The following is a 20,887-nucleotide window of genomic DNA, read 5'->3' on the forward strand; positions in this document are numbered from 1 at the left end:
CACTCTACAACAACTATCTTTAAATTGCTATGAAATGAAGTCTTAAAATTCCTGGGTTATACAACAACAGCCTCATCTTCTCACTAAAAGTAATACCTTTAGTATCATTCTCTGGTATCTCTTTTTTTTCCAAGTTAGGTGAAAACCAAACAGCCCTTGCTGTCTACCTCCACTGCCTGGCCTCTGTTACTAAGGGATTTATTAGATGCATTTCCAAGTCTGCATTAACAGTTACTAAGTTTATTAACTATTTACATCTGGTATCACATGAGCACGTGTAACATAAGCACTGCTGGAGTAAATGTATGTGCTATATAAATAATGAAGGAATAATGGATTGGATCAGCTCCATCTGGAAATGGGATAAACTTTGATATCTCAGGCAGGAGCTCTTTCTAAAGAATCAAGCTAATGTGAGTTTCTCACTGGAGAAAGTGGCTGGATACTTTCAAAGCTGTGTTGGAAGGCAGATGACTGCAGCCTCTGAAGCATGCAGCAGGTCCTTAATAGGCAATGGGTGAGCGTGCTTTGCCCTCCAGAAACAGGAATTTCAGTACCAGAAGAAGGTGGGTTTGACTGAGCAGATGCATCCTATTCAACCCAGAAGCTCAGAAGGACCTATTTTTTTCTGAGACCTGCCGTGGGGCTGGATCCAGTTATCACAGAAAGTCACGGCACGGGGTTCTCTTTAGCACCCCTGTTTTGGCTATTACAGCAGGGCAAAGAGCACATTCCTTCACAGAAAAAAAAAAAAAAAAAAGGAGAGGGAGAGTGGGAGAAGGAGAGAAGGAAAGACTAGTTGCATGTATCTATATACATATATACATATATATTTATGTATGTTGCAGTGCAAATGCTAAGTCATGGTCTGAACCAGTGACTGAGCACCTGGTAGGAAGGCAGGGCCAACTCAGGGGAGCTCAGGTGCATGCAATGAGTGATTGGGAGGGATAGATCCACCCCTTCTCAAACCTCATTTAAGGGTTGGCAGTGGAGGTGTGGATGTCCTGCTGGAGATCCCTGCCTACCTGAGGCTTTCTAAGGGTAAGTGGCTTTTCTTCCATTGTTTCTGAGGCCACTGCATTTGGGTTTGTTTTCATTTGCTGTAGCCTAGGATTGTGCCACTGCTATTATTGCTGTACTTTCCATCATGTTACAGTGCTACAGCATTACATATGTATATGTAAATATTTGGAAGTACTATTTCATTACTATTATGTTATGTTTAATGACATCAACAAAGAAGAATCTAAAGCAGGCTAATTTCCAGATAGACAGTGAAAATTTAACTAACAAACAAACGTCATGGGCAGAATGAATTGGGGGAGGTGATGACCCATACATGGTTAACCACATTTGGCTTAGAGCTTTTTACTCATCAGTACTGGAGGAGCCATTTCAAACACAGCAGAGACAGCAGCAAGGAGATGAGAGGAGCACACTTATACAGGCATGAGGATTACCAGGCTGCACTCTTTTCCTGATAAATGGAGACATCTCATATTCTTCTTGTGCTTTGCGATCCCAGCAAGAAGTGTTTTGTAGCTGTACCTCAGCAATGCTATTTGCAGCTGCCAGGGATTACAGGCACCGTTGCTTTGGTTGCACTCCATTCGCATTTTCAGAATTTCTTTGAAACTGTTTGAACTGGAAAACGAAGGTTCTTTCTGTGACTGTATAATTTCTGGAGCTAAGCTTCTTGTCCTGGACAGAATACATTGAACCATGCTTCAAATAATGTGGTGGAGACCTGCCTGGTCTCACAAGTTGGGAGATCTCAAGGGAAAGAGCAGATCTGAGATTAATTCCAACAGCGGTGAGCAAAATATCTGATCTACAGTATTAGTTCTTTCTCCAGTGTGTACTTGCAGGTACATCTTACACAAATGCTAGTAGGTGCGGGTATACAGCAAGAGAAAAATGATTCTCATTTTTGATGCAACTGAGGTATCATGAAAGCAATCAGATGGCACTGCAGTCAGGCTTATAAATGGGTGGCTAATAACTGGGAACTGATACAAATTAAATCAGATTGATTTTGCTCTAGTTGAGAGCTTAGTAATAACATTGAAATGCAGTGCGAAGAGAGCTGGTGTTCAGCCTCCCTGCTTGACAGAAACTTCATCCATCACAAAATTGTTGCAACTGAATATAGCACACTTATACAGTCTGCAAAAGATCTTCAAAAGCACCCAGGAGATTAAAGTGCATAAGAGCCAGTGACTTCAAATGGTACTTGCTTTTGTAAATGTCAACCCCTGAAACTACAGTAAACTTAAAAACATAAAAAATAATACTGTTTGAATTCCTACCTAGTTTTACATAAGCTTGACAGGCCTTGCTTTCATTTTAATCTGACATACTGTAAGGAGAAAACAAACAAACAATAACAACAAAAAAAAGCTGTTTTTTTCAGCTATTATCAAACTGGAAAATAACATTTAGAATAATATTTGTCTTATGGTCAATAATGCAGGTGCCCATAGCTGCTAAGAGCAGACAACAGGTGTAAATCAACAAGTAAGTTTATGTCTGAGAAGAGGCAAATGAAGGGAGTTAATTTACCTGGACTAATCATCTCATGTAGCAAATATTACTGCTGACGGAGCACAGGAAAATGGATTCACAAGAGGGAATAGCATAGCCTAAAGCATGCAAACAAAAGTAAACACTGATTTGCATCAGAGTCCTCAGCCTATTTTCTAAAAATAATAATGTTGTTTCCAGCAACCCGAGCACGCCTTATGGGTAGTGTATCAAGGGAAGAGCTGTTCATCTGAGAATATTTTAGCAAGAAATAGCATGAAAATCTAAAGGGAATGAAATTTAGTGGCTAGGGCAAAGGAAAAGCAATACAAAAAATGCATTCCTGTATGAGCCACAATGGTTCTGGCACTCCCCAAAAGTTTTGCAATAGCTGAGAAATCAAACTTCTGTGTAACTGTGTCTCCCTTGACTATGTGATTTTTATATTCTCAAGATATAAAGCATTTTCTTTTCAGTGGCATTCTGCAAGCATTAAATCCATCACCTATGTATTGTCAGCTATTTCCAAGGCAGAGAATTAGGACTTGCCAGAATTGGTAAGCGGGCTGCTGCTCTGGGAATTGCAAAGGATGTTGAGTGATATCTTCAAGGTTTTCTGATGAATATCTGTTTCAGTGAAGCAATCCATTCCCCACACGCACATTTTGTGATCTGTTTTGTTATCAATCAAGCCTTGCTGGATGGGAACACCTCACCAAAGCTGCTTCTCAAGGGAGGATGAGGAGCCCTTGTGCAGATGGGCACCATCAGCCATGGGCTGTCCAGCTTGCTGTTGTATCCAAGAGCAAGAAGGGACTATTGGTAGGCTCTGTATTGGCTGATCCAACACTTCTATCTCGTATCCTCCCTTATACTGTAACCCTCAGCCCACCTCCCTGCTCCAGACTGGGTGTGCAGCATGGTGGCTCACAGTGCAAATGCAACTCGAGGGCAGACATGGTGTAAGTGCAGGTCACGCAGTGGAGGTCAGGGCTGTTCTCCAGTTTTCCTACTTTCCTGTATACCAGCTGCACACTTCTGGAATGTTTGAGCTGGAGCTCTGACTGTGCACTGGCACTGAAGAAATGCTGTGCATATGAAAAAGTGACATTCAGTACTTTGTGTGTGTTTCATCAAAGTCTGCCTCTACGCAGGCAAAAATGTTACTCAAGAGAATTCTTCTGACTGGATGCTTTCAGGATTTCCCTTATTCTTTTGCACTTTCCTTTGTTTCTAGCCTTAACCTTGAAGCCTTGGAGCTATAAATACTATTGAATATTGCTTATTTAATTTAGTCTTATTGACAGCAGAGCCTGCAGAGTTTCAATCGCAATGCACAGCACAGATTCAGGATAATGGACATTTAATTCATATAAAAGGCTCTAAATCATGTACATACATAACAATGAAAAACGTGCAGGTACCTCTGTCATGCTAAGAGAACAGTAACCTCTATGGGAAAGTGTTTATTTAACTATAAAAATAGCTTTTACTACTTCTGTATAAAAGTATATAGAATACGGTGCTTAATGAATGTTTTCTCCTTGTGTGCATCCACATAAACAGAGGAGCTGATCATCTTTTTGCTATGCAGCAGATGTCTACAAGCTGGAGTTTGTGTTCTGTCCCAGCATCCCAAGCAATAATGTGTCTTTCAATAAGACAGGTCTAATATCCATTGAGATGAGAGTTAATGCTGAGAGGAAAGTGACTTCTGTGTTTACTTACCTCCAAATTGTGCTTTATCCCTTTCCATTTGCCAGATAAAAACAATTGATTGCCTTGCCCTATCCGTTGCAGAATAAAAACCTCTATCATCAGGGGAATATTGGCAACAGAAGAATTCTGGTGAGGAAAAAGAGTTACCTTTCCCTCTTAAACAACGATTTTAATTTCTTCAAATACAATGTCTCTCAATTACCTTTTAAATCCTAGGTGCAAGAGATGTTTCACAGATTCTCCTGGGACTGTATGTACCATATGTCAGAGGAAAGTTTGGAGGGCAAACTGCAGGATGGCTGATCAAACACTGATGTTTTTATTTTTAACTCTAAGACAGAATTTATTCAGCACAGCTGTGATTCCTATAAGCCTGCCAATTGCCTTGCATAACTTGAAACACGTTGCAATGCCTCAGCGTCAATGCTCAGGTATCCCCCGAAGACAACACTACACCCTTTAGTTTTACATAACTGAATAGGAAATATCAAAGTAATTCGTTATATGAGCAAAAGAGTGAGTGGGGAATGAAATACTCCAGCTCTTCAACATCAAGCAGCTTGCTCCCTTCCCTGCCACTTTTCCCCCTCCACCTACCCTTCTTATCTAATTCTCTACCCACACTCTCTACCTCTTCCTTACTGCGTTGTCGTTATTTATGTTCCCTTCACCTTTCCCATATTCCTTTCCACTATAAAACCCTCCTCCTCTCAGCCTTGTCACCATGCTTTGCTACTGTCTCCCACCACTGCATCCAATTCTTTCTCTTCTTCAATCACTGTAGCTCAAGAAGGGTTGATTGCTGTTGGAACCATTCAAGGCTTTAAGGAGGTGTATTGGTTCCACCACCCAGTGGCTGCTCAAACAAAAGGTCTAGTGGTGGTACTTGTTTCTGAGCTGCCTGTTGTTTTAGCAGTAAGGTTTGCCTGCTTGGTTTAGGCACCTTTCCAGCCAGGCAAGCAGATGTGTGCTAGTCAGGTCTCAAATTATCCTTCAAGCTAGTCCTACCTCAAGACTGAACAGGATTGTGAGAAGTTTCATGTAATTATTTGAAAATCTCAGATAAAACAACAAAAAATTTTGTATTCCTACAAAGCTGACCCTATACCTCCGAATGATATTTAAGTGGACACCAAACACATTTCCCTTGTCTGGTTCTATGGGAGCCAGTGCTCTTCAGCACATGACCACCAAGGCCCCTGGTGCCAAAAGCAGCCAGCTTAATGCCATCACCACAACTGGGCTTGGCTACGCCCAGAGAAGGACTATAGGTAAGCCTATGCTGCACAAAGCGTGTGTGCATGGTATGAGCCATTTTAATGCCTTTAGGTGAAATGTCACAGTGTTAAGCAACATGCCCCTGTTTCCTGTGCTGTAATTATTATTACCATTGCAATGTTTCGTTATTGCCACTATACTGCAGGTTATTTTTGTGTCACTCAGTATGTATTAAGTGTGGATGTGGCTCCCAAGAAGAAAAAGGGTGATATCACTTTGCTGAAAGTTGCAGACTAAGTTCAGAAAGTGACTGTGCTTTGTGTTCTTGATGAGGCAAAGTGTCATTTCCTCATGCTCCCTCCCTCTGTCACATTAGTCCTGAAATCTTCAGTGGGAGTATTTATGGTGGAAGCTACTACCAAATGTGAGTAATAGCATCAGTTTAACTTTGCATTAAAACATAATGCACTGAGAAGGGGCAAGAGTCCTCAGGCTTATTTCAAGGCCTATTTTTAGATAAGATATGCAGACTTTTCTTATCAAATAATTGGACATTGCAAGTAAAGGCAAGCTAACTTTTTAGAATAAAGTAGGAATTCATTTAAACCTTTTCTAAGCTTCCAATAAAAGGTAGATTTAGAGATTATTGAAGCCTTTGCACCTGATTGTAATAATTTATTAATGGGAAATGGAGAAGCACAAAAAAGTCTGAACCAGTTACAGTTCCTGCCCAATTTGCATAAGGACATCTACATGAGTTTCTGTATTGTTCTCATATTGCAGAGGTACAGTGAGGCCATAAACTTAAAGGTGTTTTACAGTCAGTATAGTCTCTTTAAAAAATGGGATATTCATATAAGGGAAGGGAAAGACTGGACAGAGAGATCACAGAGAGGCTCCAGATTCCTAGGAAATGATGTTTTGGTTCTAAGCCAACAAAATAATGCTGTCACAGGAAATGCCAAGAGCTGTCTAGATTTGTGGTGGGGGGGACTGTCGCTTATAAGATAGTCAAGATAATTATTCTGCTGTGCTTGACACTGGTGAAGTCTAATTTGGATGGCTGCGTTTCAGTTCAGGTATACAGATAAATTGGCAGAGTTCAAAGGAGAATAACAAAAAATGGTTTAAAAGTTTTAAAAAAAGGAGGCCTACAAGTGGGTATAGGTGTTCTGGAATAACTGAAGTGGTAGGAGGGGAGATTTGGGTTAAATATAAACAAAACTCAAAAGCTTTAAGAAAAGTTCAGCCACAGAACAAGCTGTCAAGGAAGGTTTTAGAATCTCCATTGCTACAGATACTGAAAGGCAGGAGACCATCTGTAAGGGAGAGTTCAGGGATAATTAAAAAAAAGTGCTATCACAATTTAGGAGTTGGACTAAATAATCCATTCATGACTAGATCTTAACAGATTGGAAGTGGCATGGCTACTCTTTTTTACCTTTTCACTGTGAAGATGGTCTTTATTGTAAAAAACAACATGACAATTTTGTTTGCATGATGGGGATTGTAGATAGGGAAGGATATATGTTTGAATATTTATAGTGAATAGGTATCTAATATTATTTTACCACAGTAAGAATGCTTTATCCTGGTTTTTTTCTCCATCATGCTTTGAATGTATGTATAGTGTGCAGCTTACAGCTGATATAGAAACAAAAAGCATTTAGATTAGTCCATTTGTCGTATCCCTTACTGAGGCAACTAAATAATGGTCCATTCCAGACCTCTCCTGGGACTTGTGATTACCACATTCAAAGAGATTTTAGATCAGGTGATAGAATCATGGAATGGTGTGCACTGCATGATTTTCATCAAGGGTCATCAAGCTCCAACCCCCCTGCCATAGGCAAGGCTGGCAACCTCCCCATTTAATACTAGACCAGGCTGCCCAGGGTCCCATCCAACCTGGCCTTGAACACCTCCAGGGACAGGGCATCCACAATCTCTCTGGGCAGCCTCAACACTCTCACAGTAAAAAATTTTAAAGGTCCTTAAAGGAAGCTTAAGGGGTTCTTCAGGGAAACTTAAGGGAACTTAAAATGGTTCAAATTTTTGAGTGGTAAATTGTTGATAATGGATATAGAGGAATGACTGCATCGTCTTATGGCGCTGAGATGACACTGGAGCCTAAATATCTTTTAGATTTCACTGTTGACTTTCAGCAGACACCTTAGTGAGCTTCTCCTTGCTGCAAAGCATCTGCTCGCTTATGGGTTTTAAGGAAATATCAAGCAACCTATTTTAAGTAGTCTTCAGTGGTGATACAGCTGTACTGACTTTATTCCAGAAATTTCCACAGACAATTGCCAGCTCTAAAATGGGATCTGGCAGGTAATAACTGAGGGCAGCAGAGTGTACCTAAGATACCTCCTCAGATGCAGAGACCTCAGGTTCTGCATCACCTAGGACAAGATAGCCATGTCCCCCCTATGGGCCATTATATGGTGTAGCTGAGTACCATTTCCTCCCTCTTCCACACATACCCCCCTCAAGCTTTGGCTTTCATGACCAATGAATTGTGACGTGCTCCAGCTGGTTTTCTGAGGAGCCGAGCAGGGACCATGATTGTGCATGGTGTGTGACCATGACCAAGATTCAATGGAGTGCATACATACCTTTCCATGGCAACTTTGCTTTGAAGAGGCTTTGCTTCTTTACAGTGTTATCCCTGGAATAAAAACAAATGTGAGGGTTCACTGTGAGGGACGTGGACATGGAGTCTGTTCAGTGGCCCCCAAACTCCTGATTTTGAGGGTAGTTGGATTCCATTGCCCCATCACACTAGCTCTGCAGTCAGTGCTAAGTGCAGTGACATGGCTGTGACAGAATGTGTGATGCACTGGGGAGAAGTTGGCAGAAAGCAGGCTGCAGATAAGAATGAAACAACAAAAAATTACCTGAGCTGAATAGAAAGCACCTTCAGATGACTCAGGGGGTTTCAGCAGAGATGTCTTTTATTCTTTTTTCCCAAACACGCTCCCCTTTTGCTCCAGTCACTCCCTGTCACCCTTCCTTCTCTTTTTCATACTGCTGTAAATGCTTTTACTTGCACATTTGCACAGCTGCGTATTGGCTACTATGCTTTAGAACAATTTCCAGAAGGCTGTTGTACAAGCTGAGTTATTGCTTGTTGGCTGAAACAGATTTCTCACTGCTGCTAACACCCAACAAGGGGGCTTGGTGGAAATTCCTCATTGTCCTACCCAGTAAGGAACTCATACTCTGCCCAGACCTGCTTGGAGTGATCTTTGCAATCACTAAGGCATAAGATACAGCACCCACAACTCGGCAGGGTCATACCATCTCCAGAGAGGTGGCTGCTTCATGGGGACTCCTCTGCCTACTGTACAGCTGCAAAGGCTGCCCCAGGCTTGTTTTGATCTGCATTGTACACCACTTGGGTAACAGAGGGCACAAAACCAGCAGGATGGAAGTGCGCTTATTTCCACAGCGTCTGTGACCTTCTGGTGGGCCAAGGGCTCCTGGCAGGTCTGCAAGGAGCCGGAGTCCACTCCTGCTGTGGCCTCACGGAGGCAAGCGTTAGTGTATTAAGGTTGCATGAGGGCACACCACAGTTTCTCTACGCTTACCTGTAAAGACAGTCTTTGTAAAATCCCCAAACCTTCCTAGAAGGTTCCCTTCTAAAATCTGTTGTTAATTTGCCACAGCTTATTTCCCAGCGTGAGGCAAAGGTTACCCAAAACAGCTGCTCTTTATGAGTTCCTCTAGAAGATGCAGGTGAATCTCACCCATTCCCCAGCAGTCTGTTATTATTCATTTTGTCAGTTTACTACAAGCTCTGTCCTCCTAAGGTTTTAGTTTGACAATGAATTCCTCAGGTTGATACATTCTTTAAGAGAAAAAAAGAAAAAACCCTGTTGTGGGAGCTTCTGCTGCAAGTGTCAATGCAAGATGAATTTCTACTTTCTGCAAGACCTCAGGTTCCCCACATCCCCATAGTCCTCCAGTAGTCTAGTAGTCTGAGAAGAGTTCAAAAAAAGTTATAGCTGCAAGATGCAGGCTGGTTTTTGGCTCGTCTTTCTGTATTTAATTTGATAGAATTCGTGTCCTTTATTTTTTTTTAATGTCACCATTCTTGTTCCTTCCGATGGTGTTTCTCTGCTTCTAATAGACTCCTTTGTTGTTCAGCTTTATAGGTTGCTTTCACGGTCCAGGCAATGATGTGAACAGGAGCTATCGAATGCTTGGGTAATTGTTCTGATTATTCAAGCATAGGTTATTTTCTTTTGGGACAATCTGATACGCAATTTGGAGCAGAAACAGATGTGTGTGGGCAGGGCGTGGGTGTACGTGTTGAGAGTCATAACCCTGTTTCCTTAATACATGCTGTTCTGAATGATCTTTCGTGTTACCTACAGGAAGTGGTGGGATTTCAGCACAGATATCCACCTAACTTAAATCTTGCTGTTCATGACTTGGTAACTCCCAACTACGTAGTGCCAGTGAACTAGAAAGCTTGGTTAATGTCTGGAAGTTAAAGACTCAAATTAATACCTGCAATGTGTAAATGTTCTCTTTTTCCTATCTTAGTGAAACTCTTGGTTGGAACAAACTCCTTCCCTCATATCCCTAATACCCAGGTAGATCTTAGAAAAGTATGAGTGATAAGAAAGGAAATTTAAAATTGCCATCTTGGCTATACACAAAGGATGAAAAGAAAGACTTGAGAGCGAGAAAGCTTTCTTCTTTTGGGAATCTGAACTGAATGTGTGATGCAAGGAGTCTCATAAAAAGGACACTGTCTGACAAGGGCAGCCACCATTAAAGCCAATATTGTATGAGCTCACTATTTCCTCATTACATTTCGCTGTATATTAAGACTGTATTTATAAGATGCACTCTAAACTTTGCATTAAAGAATAGCCCTGCTACTGAAAGAGACATAATTCATTTACTAACAGCCCTCGTTGCTGTGCTCCAATATAGTAATTGCTTTCACTGTGTCCCACCCATATGATTATTCCTGTTGTGTAGGAAATTTAAGTCCAAGGAATGTCAGATCAAATATAAAAGCCTAGTGCTTACCCAGAGTTTTTATTCAATTAAATAGCTATTACAGAGCTCATGCTATTTCACATGACATAATGCGGAACGCAAACGTAGTCCCTTATTACAGACATATGTTCATCTAAACAAAATGACACCAACGCAATCCAAACCCAGTAAAATTTTTCAATTATTATACTAAGGTGATTATTAGATGATGAGCAGTCTCTGGGAATGATAAGGGGGGGGATATGCAGCCTCCATAAGTTACACTTCAAGCACAGCAGCAATGTTGTCTGATAAACCTCATTTATCCTTGAAATTCCTAAATAGAGAGAATAGATGCTTCTCCTGGAGTGGAGCACTCAGCTGTGGCTCAAAGAACTCTGACTTTACTAGTGATGTGCAGTAGTATGTCATGCACACAGCCGGGGCCTGACAAAGGTGCCTAAGGCAGCATCTAGGCAGCATTTAGGGGCTTATCTCTGAATTAAGATCTAAAAACATCCTGTCATTTCCTGACCAGTCTTGCTGTGTTTATTGAACACCTCACACACTCTCTCTGCACATCACTTCTGCACTGCACACAGGATCCATAAGACTTTCTCTACCCAATATCTCTGAGGGCTCTTCCTAATAAGCATGGTACCAGAGTTTCTACTGCCTGCTATCACATTTTAGCTTCTCACTAAATTGGCTGCCCAGTGCTTTAAGTGCCTTAATCCATCTAAGTCTGCAGTCTTGCAGCCTGACTTTCACTCAAAGCTTTGAACCTTTTCAGTATCACTGCTCCAAGGTGTGACTGCTCCACGTCCCACATATGGGATGTGATTGCCACAGCATAAGATCTTCACTTTCCCTCCATTCCTATCCCTCTGTGGTAGCTTCCAGTTTATGTGAGAAGCCTGACGCTCTGTCGTCTGTCATGTCCTGGCAGGTGGGAGAGTAGACAGCAAATGCCACTACACAGAGCTGGAAATTAAACCTAAATCTCTCACACCTGAAGCAGTTTCAGTTCCAGGCTGTTTAGCTAAGAGTAGGCAGACTGCCACCTCTCAGCTCACCTATCTCTGTCAGACTGGAGGTGAGGATCATGCTGCTTTCTTGGAGAATTGCTGCAAACACCAATCCTTCTGAAAACACTTCTGTCTCTAATTTCCCCAGGGATGAAGATGCCTACTGGGACCCTTACACCTGCTTCTGAAACTGAGAAGAGAGTGGGATTTTGGCCATGTCTCTGTGTAGTGAATACCCTGTTTGCTCCATCTAAATAGCTCACTTTTCTGTCTGCAAGAAACCACGAAGACCACTTCTGAACATTCCCTGTGCCTTATATAGGCTGCTAATTTCTGATCAAGTGTGAATCCAGGCAAGATTTTTACTCGGGTTTAGCCTGGAGTTGTTCTGCTGCCCTTTTACAGTAGAGAGAAAATAAATGTCCCGATGTAAGAAACATCACTGTGGCTGTTTTCTATTAATAAAAAACTGGACTAATACAGTGATACAGGGTTTCATGCAAAATTGCTTTAAATTACAAATAGTGTAGATGGAGACAGGGAGTCTGTTATGATTTACTCATCAAACACTACAAACAATAGGAAATAAGAGAAATGGCATAGAAATTGTTACTGACTAGATGGAGAGTGAACAGAGTACAGAGGGTCAGCTTCTATTTTTAGAAATTTAAAAAAAAACAACTTCCAAAGACATCTGAACTTGGATTTTCCTTTTTTTCCTCCGTAACAGTCAATGTAGTCCAAGCTGGATTTTATCATTCAAACAGGAAGGACAATGACAATTTCCCCACTTAAGCCACTTTACTGGCATAATTGCAAGACACAAATGTCTGTGGTTTCCTACAGCTCTTATCCTCCTGTCAGCTTCTGTCTGCAACTTTTTACTTTAAGCTTATTATGAGAAAAGGATTTTATTGTTACATTTGGTTGGCAGCTGGAATTCTCCGAATGAGGCAAACAGGGCTGAGGCACATGCTTTCATCCCTCAGCAAAATCCTTGTAACATACGGTGCTGTGATGTCTCCAAGCTTTAAGTGAAGAGGAAAATAGGCATCTGGGCTGGGTTCATTTGTAACGCTGCGCTTGCTAGATTTATATGAAACGACAGATGAAGGCAGACACTTTAATTACTTCACCCTAACTTTTTATTACAACATCAAGTAAAATGGTGAGTTACAGAGGATAATGGGTGTGAAACACCTGGGATGAAGTCACACAAGAGCTTATGGTTTATTATCTGCCAATGGGGCTTTAAATATTGATCATTTCTGTACATGCATCTTTGTGATATTTCTCATTTTCTTGATAAAGCATTTCAGGGTTACTTTGCTTTCAGCTATAAGGTAGCTGCTAGGACTGGGACCCCGCTTTTTTCTTCTGGAATTTCCTGAACTGGGACTGTATTGCCACCGCCGCCCGCTCTGTCTCTGGTGCATCCATGTCTATGTCAAATTCCTCTTGAACTTTCTTTTGTCCATCTGCCAAAGAAAGCAAAACAAAATATCAGTACATTTTTCACATAGACACAATCATTGGACAGCACACATGGAACACCATGTCCCTCTCTCCTGCACAAACACAGCCACAATGATGTGGAGCATATTAAAAAAAAATCTCTGTGACCAGTTTTGGCTAATACAGCTGATCAAACCCAACCCTCCCCCAAAACAGCAGCAGCTCTGATAACCTGTTTATAGCTAAGTCATTGACAAGTGACATCCAAGAGGTGCTCAGAATTCATTACACAATAACCTGACACATGACGAAGTCCTCTTCTGCCTGAGAAATAAACAGTGAGGGGCTGGGGGATGCTCCTGTGCTTCCATGAGGCAGAAGTTACATCCTCATGTTTACTTCAGGACGATGGCACCTTAAAACATTTTAAAATAGGAACAGGATCTTTATTCCTATCCCATCACCGGTGTTAACAGGAAGAGATATTACTTCCTAAGTCTAATTTCCCTCCTTTTCACTTGTTTCCTGCCTCATCCCTTCCAGCACATACTGCTCTTCCCTACTGAATCATTTATGTTCAATCTCTTTTTTTGCCACTGTCACTCTTCACAGGCTCAGTTATTGCCTTTCAGCCCCGATCTTTGGCTCCTTGCCTTCCTTTATGCCCATTCTTCAGCTTCAGTTCAATTACATTAGGTCTCCACACAGACACAGTCCAGCTGACTTCGCTGAATTTTGTTTTATCCACTCACAGCTTAAAAGTGCAGCAGTAGGAAAACTTCTGCCCTCTTTGCAATGATAGCTCTAATCTGCCTGGACTAACAAAGTGAGAACACATACCCACTCCACCAGCCTCAACATACCACTGAGATTCTCTGCTCTATGAAGTTAGTTATTTGCTCAACTCACATTGTTGTGTCTCAGTCCCACTGTGACCTTGTGAAATCAGCAATAAGAAAATGAAAACTGATTTACTCGTCCTTACGTCAAAATGTATCCTCCATTAGTAGGATCCTGTTAACGTTATTGTGAGGAGGATATCACTTACAGAGAAATATTCTTGATATGTTTTAGCAAAAATTTTACACTAGTAATGAAATAAATTGTTAATCAGCTCTGAAACCAATGAAACTAAATGCTGTTGCTGTCGAAGAGAGCAGACCTCAGTGCTGCCCCTCCACTCCCTGTGAGGAGCTGCAGCTGCCATGAAGCCTCCCCTTCAATTTAGTGACATTTGCAAAATTATTTAATATACCTTCCAGACCAGTACCCAAGTTATTAATGAAGACATTGAAGAGAACTTGTCCTAAGATGGAGCCCTACAAAATACCCATGGTGACTGGCTGCCAGCTCATTTACTATAACCCTCTGCGCCCAAACCATCAGTGAATTGCTCATCCATTACATTATAGTTTTGTCTGGCTGTATGCTGGGACATGTTGTCCAGAAGGATACTCTAAGAAACAGTATCAAAATCTTGGCTGAAATCCAAAAAGATAACATCAACTGGCTTCTGTTGGTCAACTAGATGGGTAGCCTTGCAGCACAAGGAAATTAAGTTTGTTGAACAGTACTTTCCCCTGGTGAACCCATGTTAGCTGTTACCTGTGACTGCACTGTCTTTCAAGTGCTTTTCCGTAATTCCCAGAATAATCTCCACAATATAACCAGGCACTGAAATGAGACTAATGGGCCTGTAATTACCAGAATCTTCTTTCCAGCCCTTCTTGAAAACTCAACGTTTGCCAGCTACCAGTTAACTGGGAGCTCTCCAGATTCCCAAGACCACTGGAAAATAATTGAGAGAGGTCTCACAATGACATTAGTCAGCTTTTTTTGCTCCCTGGGATGAATCCCATTGAGCAACATGAACTACTGTGCATTCATCTGGAGCAACAAATCCTGCACAGGTTCAGGGTTGACTGGGAGTTCTGTGTCATTACTGCAGTGATGGTCCTCCAACTCTGTGACCCCCAGAGACCATCATCAGCATTGAAGACAGGCAAAGAAGGCATCAAATATCTCTGCTTTATCTATGTCCTTTTCTGTGAGACAACCATCCTCATCAAGTAACAAACCAGTGTTACCTTTGATCCTCCATCTGCAGCAAACATACTTTAAAATGCCCTTTTTAGTGTCCCCCACAGTGGCCAGCTTCAACTCTAATTGAGCTTTGGCCATACAATTTTTTTTCTCTTCAATGGTGAACAGCATTTCTGTAGTCCTGCCAGGTAGCCTGACTTCACTTCTAATGGATGAATTGACACCCTTGGTAACACTTGATGAAATCTGGCTTGTATAATTTATGTCCTGCAACAATCTTAAAAGGATGTTAGTTTGCAGTAGTGACTCAGCAATCTTAGTAATACTTATAGTCTCAGAAAAAAAAAAAAAGGCTTTATTCACTAGAATTTTTAATTAATCTTGCCTGGTATGAATTATTATTACTGCATTAAAATCAACTGTGCTACAACAATTCAGCATACCTGAAGATCCATTTTACTTCTATTTTTGGATCCATTCTTGTTGAAATGAAAACCAAAATTCCTAATGAATTCTTTCTGCACCTCTATTTTTCAATCAATAGAAACGTATGGACCATCTGTTTTCAGCCATGATTTAGACTTGAAAATCAGAAGCATTCAAAATAAAAGATATTTTAAAGCGTAACTAAGACTTCCATTGCTTGCTTACAAATGGTACAGAAATACACAAATGATTAATGTATATTATAACGAAGCATGTGTATTATCTACATATAATGCATATGACATACCTGTGTTTTCTTTCTTCCCATATCCATCCTCATCTTTCTATTTTTCATGTATGTGTATACCCACATTTGAATTCATAGAGAGTATACATAAATATATATAGAAATACACAGACATTTCTTTAAAGAATTGTAAGTCTTGTGTTAAACTGAAAAGAGCTAAATGGGGTATTCCATAAAAGCTGGGAATTAGATTGTCTTGCAGTTCTCCCCCAAACAGTTTCTACTGATGCCTGTCAAAACACAGACACTGTAACAGATGGATAGTTGATCTGGAGGAGAATGTAATGGTGTACCTCCTTCAGCTTTGTCTACGTAAAGGAAAAATATTTTTTTAGATTTTTGTATGTTGCTTTACTAAAAGTAGCCTAATGATTGGAAAAATATCACACCCCACTATGACCACTGCTTTTGTTTTACCGGTTAGCTAATGTTAAAAATACGAGTTAAAAACAGACCCACTTAATCACAATGAAAATCCAACCTATACACAGGTCTTGCATAAATTAGACATGACCTTACAGCACCAGTAAGAATGACAAAGCTTTTTTGTACCCTTTCTACAATGTATGTACCTAAGCCATGCTAGCTTTATCCATTAATTCTGCTCACATATTTCAAACATGCAGGTTAATAAGCTTGAATGCTCAGATTAAATTGCTCAAAGTAAATTGAATGCAAGTCCATGCAAATGTCCTTCTTTTGTTCACTGACTCCCATGCCTAGCTTTTCTTTCATAAGTAATAACTAGCTTGGAAGTGATCTGCAAACACAGACAATTTTCCCTGTCAGCAGGCCTGCAAGCTCTTGCATAGTTTACAGCCAGACTTTGAGTCTAGTTCTGAATTCTCTTCCTTCTTTGTCACACACACAATTTTGCTGGTATCTACACTTTTTAGACTAATTTGGGTGCATGGTTTTCCACACAGATATCAAATATCTCTGGTCTTCTTTCACAGGCCAACAAGAGGAGTCTGTGTCAGTAGACTTCAAAATCCAAAAAGGACTCATGATTTTGAGGGGTTTGGAAATCGAAATCGGTAGAGTCACCAAGAGTGCCAGCTTGTATCAACAGCTAGGATCAACACCAACAGGGGAGGTGGAAAAAGCCAACCATAGCTATGTATCATCTCAGGGAAATCTGAGATGTGACAGAATGAACTCCATGGAGCACAACACTGACTTCTTGTTGAGTCCCATCATCATCATGCCCATGACCAGTTGGCACTACAGACTAATTTCATGGTCCTAAAGACTGAGACAACTTGCACAGTCCAAACTTCACTTCCGTATATCAATAGTCATCCCAGCAGGAGAGCCTGAAACTGCATCTAATTAGCTGTTTTCCAAATCCAAAATCCTGAAAGCTCATTTCACATTGCTGCAATTGAAAAAGTTTACTTATTCAATTTCCAGATGAAACATTAGAAAGTCATCTCTGTAATCTGCTGCAGTGCCTCATGAGCCATTGCAAACACTGGATGGATAATGAAACTGTCTGAAACAAGGAAAACAATAAAATTTTACACGTTCAAATCTACCCAGCAGACAACTCTAGAGAAATGCAGTGCAAGTGTAATTATTCACAAATATGCCTTCAGCAATTTCTTTCATTTACTTTTTTCGTATAAAGAAAAATTGAATTACAACAACACTGGAAAATGAGATCACTGTTCATTCACTATAGGCCAAAAAGCTAAAAAGAAATTTTCTGTGGCCTTGAACAAAGAGGTAATAGACCAATGTTTCTTAGATGTGTTCACTGACAGACAAAAGCTGATTAGCTGGATTTGGAGGAAAAGACGACTCACTCTTCATCATCAGAATTTCTCCATTCACCAGACGAAGTAGAGTCACTTCTACTTCTTTTGCTTGTCACTGACTGGAAAAATACACAGCATGAAAAATTGTATGGGCTGGAGACTCTAAGTGTCATTTCATGTCTTTAAGTGCTATCCTCCATCTCTGCTCACCCAGCCCACATTCAATAGGAATTATGGGACTATACTAAAGATGGAATGTACTCAGGAAAATACTGCATTTTTTCAGGGAGTAAACTGCAGCATTTAGAAAAAGGCTAAATGAAATGTGGGACAGAATCACAGTGCCCCACAACATGCTGGAAGCAGTGCTTTGCCTTAGGCAGGATCATTACCTCCTACTGTTCAAAAGATTGTTCAAGCTGTGACAGTGTTTATGCCACCCTGATCTCAAGCTATTACACCAGTCTGTCCAATGAGGCAGAACAGTCTCTAATTAAGGAGGACAAAAATGGGCAGAAATCTCACAGATGTTGACGTTCATGTGGAGCATTACCTTTATCTTTATGTTATAAGAAGTTATTTTTTTTTTTCTGACTAGGCTGCACAAAGCAAACAGACAGAGAAAACACATGGGTGCTTAGGTGTAAAGACAGCCACATTTTAGTCCATATAACTGCCAATTTAAAAGCCAAGAGATGACAACCATTCTTTCTTCTCTGTATTCAGTTGAGGGTTGAGGAAGTGAAAGACAAGGTCTTGCCTTCTTGAGGAAGGACAAAAAGGAGGAAGAGCTAGGGGACTCACCCTTGTCTTTTCTTCCTCTGCAAGATGAGGAAAAATAACACCCAAACTGATCTGATGACTGATAAAAGGAAACAATCTATTTCTCAACACTAAAATATCTCCATCCAGTTACCGAGGCCACGTAACCCTGCAGTTGGCTCTGAGCCTTTGTTTTGGTCACCCAGCTGCTCCTAAGGAGGCTCTCACTTCACAAGGCATGTGAACAGATGGGAATGCTGGAAGGGTGGATGTTGCCCAAGCCCAAGGAGAAGAAAGGAAGGTAGCTGATATTGCCTCATTCTACTTATTTATTTTCTAACCTGTTCTTTTGCTGAATAAAAAGTCAAATAATCAACAGCGCACTGCTAACTGATTCACAGAGATAATCCAACCCAAAGGTTCAGATACTGTACCTATTATGGACAGAAATTAGCTTAAGAATAACACAATACTTTTCCTTCCTACTTTCTAAAAATGCTGCAGGGTGATCCACGCATTTTGTGACAAGGAATGCATCATTACATTTGTTCCTGTTTCTGCATTTCATAGCAAACTCAGACATTCAAGGACCACTTTCCAAAGTCAAAAGCTGCCTGCTCTGTCTGTATCAGCAAAGAGGCATTCAACGGTGGGTGCAGTTATGGGCTTATACAAAGGTGTTAATTTTCCATGGCCAGTTATATGAAGATGGGAGGTGCTGGAGAAGTGCAGTGTCCACACAGCAATAATTTCTGAAACTGAAGAACAACCCTTGGACCACAGTAAGCTCCTGTGACTTCAGAAGCATGGTGTGAAGTAAAATAAAGGTTATCAGTAGTGATCAGATTAAATGTAGCAGCTATTTTTATCTGAACCACGCTAGCCATCCCCTTGATATTACTCAAAACATGCTAGAAAAGAATTAACATCTTCCTACTACACTATAAATTACAATCTGTTATTAAGAAGATGACCTCATCAGAGAATCAAAATCTTTTCTTGGTTAAATTGACCTCTGCTTTCATAATGCAGCGTTGTTAGCTCTAATTCAAAAAACTAGTTTTGCTGTACAAAATAGTTGTTGTTCTCCTATGAATTTGAAAATATTTGTTTAGTATGAGTCTGATTAATCTTTTTTTCCTAGTTGTAACAACGTGGAAGAGCAGATATATTTTTTCTGTTATTCCATGAAGTAGGACAAAACTATACACACATCAGGGTAAAATATAATGAAGTCAAAACAAACTGTAATAAAATTCAACTTACAAAAATTGTATTTTCAACTAATTCATAGCCAAATTCAGGTAGACCGATTTCGCTCAACAAGTAACACAGAAATAAATATTGTTTTTCTTTAAATGCAAATATTATTTAAGCAATCATTCCTCATTTCCAGAAAAAATGTATGTATCAATTAAAGACCTTTCAAATGCATAACTGGTGCATAGATATGTATGTATGTGTTAATGGGGATCTACAAGCTATTCTGGCTAAGAAACTACAAGGTATAATTCATATCTCCATGGGGAGACTAAACTGTGGAAGTTTAACTATGTAAATAGCAAATGAAAATGGCCATTTCAGCTGTATAATTTCAACTCCTGCTAGCTAAACCTGCACCTGAGGAACACTAGACTGACTTCCAAAGCCAACAGAAGTCTCTGGCATTTGAAAGGAAATGGTGCTGGGGACAAAGAGAGGGCACAGACATGACCGTATATCGCTGCAGAATGATGCCCTATCAGCAGGGATCCCTGCCATCCACCCAAAGTACCACCCTTAAGAATGCGAGCCATGACCCTCCTCACAATCTCAGTCCAAAGTCATGCGAGTGTCTGCATGAATGCAATCCCCAATGTTCCAGCCAAGTTTTAAATGGGAATTGTTGTGATGTGTTTTTAATTTCCTGTGCAATTTCCAATTCTCCTATCTTTGCTAACACTGTGCCTTTAAACAGCTTTGCTGTGGAAAGAACTGCATTTCAGCAGTGCGTGAAGCAAACCACCCTCTTGCCTCTCTAGTCAACCGCTTGATTAATATATGATTGGTTACTTTCCTATTATGGTAGCATTCAGGCACTCCAAGTCATAGATGGGAACCCTAATGTGGTAGGCACTTACGAATGCAGAATAATAAATTCTCTCCTCTCCACCACTCCTCAGTTCTATGACCTTTGCAAAAGTGTTCTCAGCTGCAAACGTTTAAAATAAAGGCTGGAGAACAGCCTGAAGGCTGTGGCTGCACCAGCAAAATTCACAGGGCCACAGTAGGGCTTAGTCACTGTTCACAGCTTCTCTACAGCATGAAATAGTGGCACAACTGTCATGGCTGGGGTTGTGCCAAATGGCCCTCTGCCAGGTATTGCCTGGCTACTGTGGTCAGATGGCATGGCCAGCAGCTCTTTCCTGTGGGCAGGGGAGATGTTAACACCCAGGTTTTTTCGCAGGATGGAAAGTTTAGCCCTACTGATGCAAGCCATGCTATGCCACTTTGCATCCAAGTCAGAGAAAAGACACTATCCCATTTTATACTCTAATAGAGATGTAGCCTCCAGCCCTTCAAAATGCTTTGTAACTCTAGACCACTGGGAACAAATTCAAAATGAGTTGGCAGATGCTATTAATTATATGAATACCAACTGTACC

The 20,887-nt window shown here is 40.7% G+C and overlaps 1 protein-coding gene and 1 long non-coding RNA gene across 2 annotated transcripts in view; one reads left to right on the forward strand and one right to left on the reverse strand.

Moving 5' to 3' along the window:
• The first annotated feature begins 991 nt into the window (after positions 1-991).
• LOC128076568 (uncharacterized) lies at positions 992-11,877 on the forward strand. Its single transcript, XR_008204447.1, has 3 exons — positions 992-1,044; positions 9,616-9,675; positions 11,638-11,877. It is a non-coding gene; the product is annotated as an uncharacterized LOC128076568 (long non-coding RNA).
• Positions 11,878-12,611: 734 nt separating this feature from the next.
• PCP4 (Purkinje cell protein 4) overlaps positions 12,612-20,887 on the reverse strand; it is a 51,622-nt gene continuing 43,346 nt past the window's right edge. Inside the window, exon 3 of the mRNA XM_052674363.1 lies at positions 12,612-12,967. Within this exon, the coding sequence (XP_052530323.1) occupies positions 12,840-12,967 (128 nt within the window). The 3' untranslated portion in view covers positions 12,612-12,839. The remainder of the gene's footprint in view (positions 12,968-20,887) is intronic.

Source organism: Tympanuchus pallidicinctus, unplaced genomic scaffold (genome assembly GCF_026119805.1).
Source record: "Tympanuchus pallidicinctus isolate F22 unplaced genomic scaffold, pur_lepc_1.0 scaffold14, whole genome shotgun sequence".
Lineage (NCBI taxonomy): Eukaryota > Metazoa > Chordata > Aves > Galliformes > Phasianidae > Tympanuchus > Tympanuchus pallidicinctus.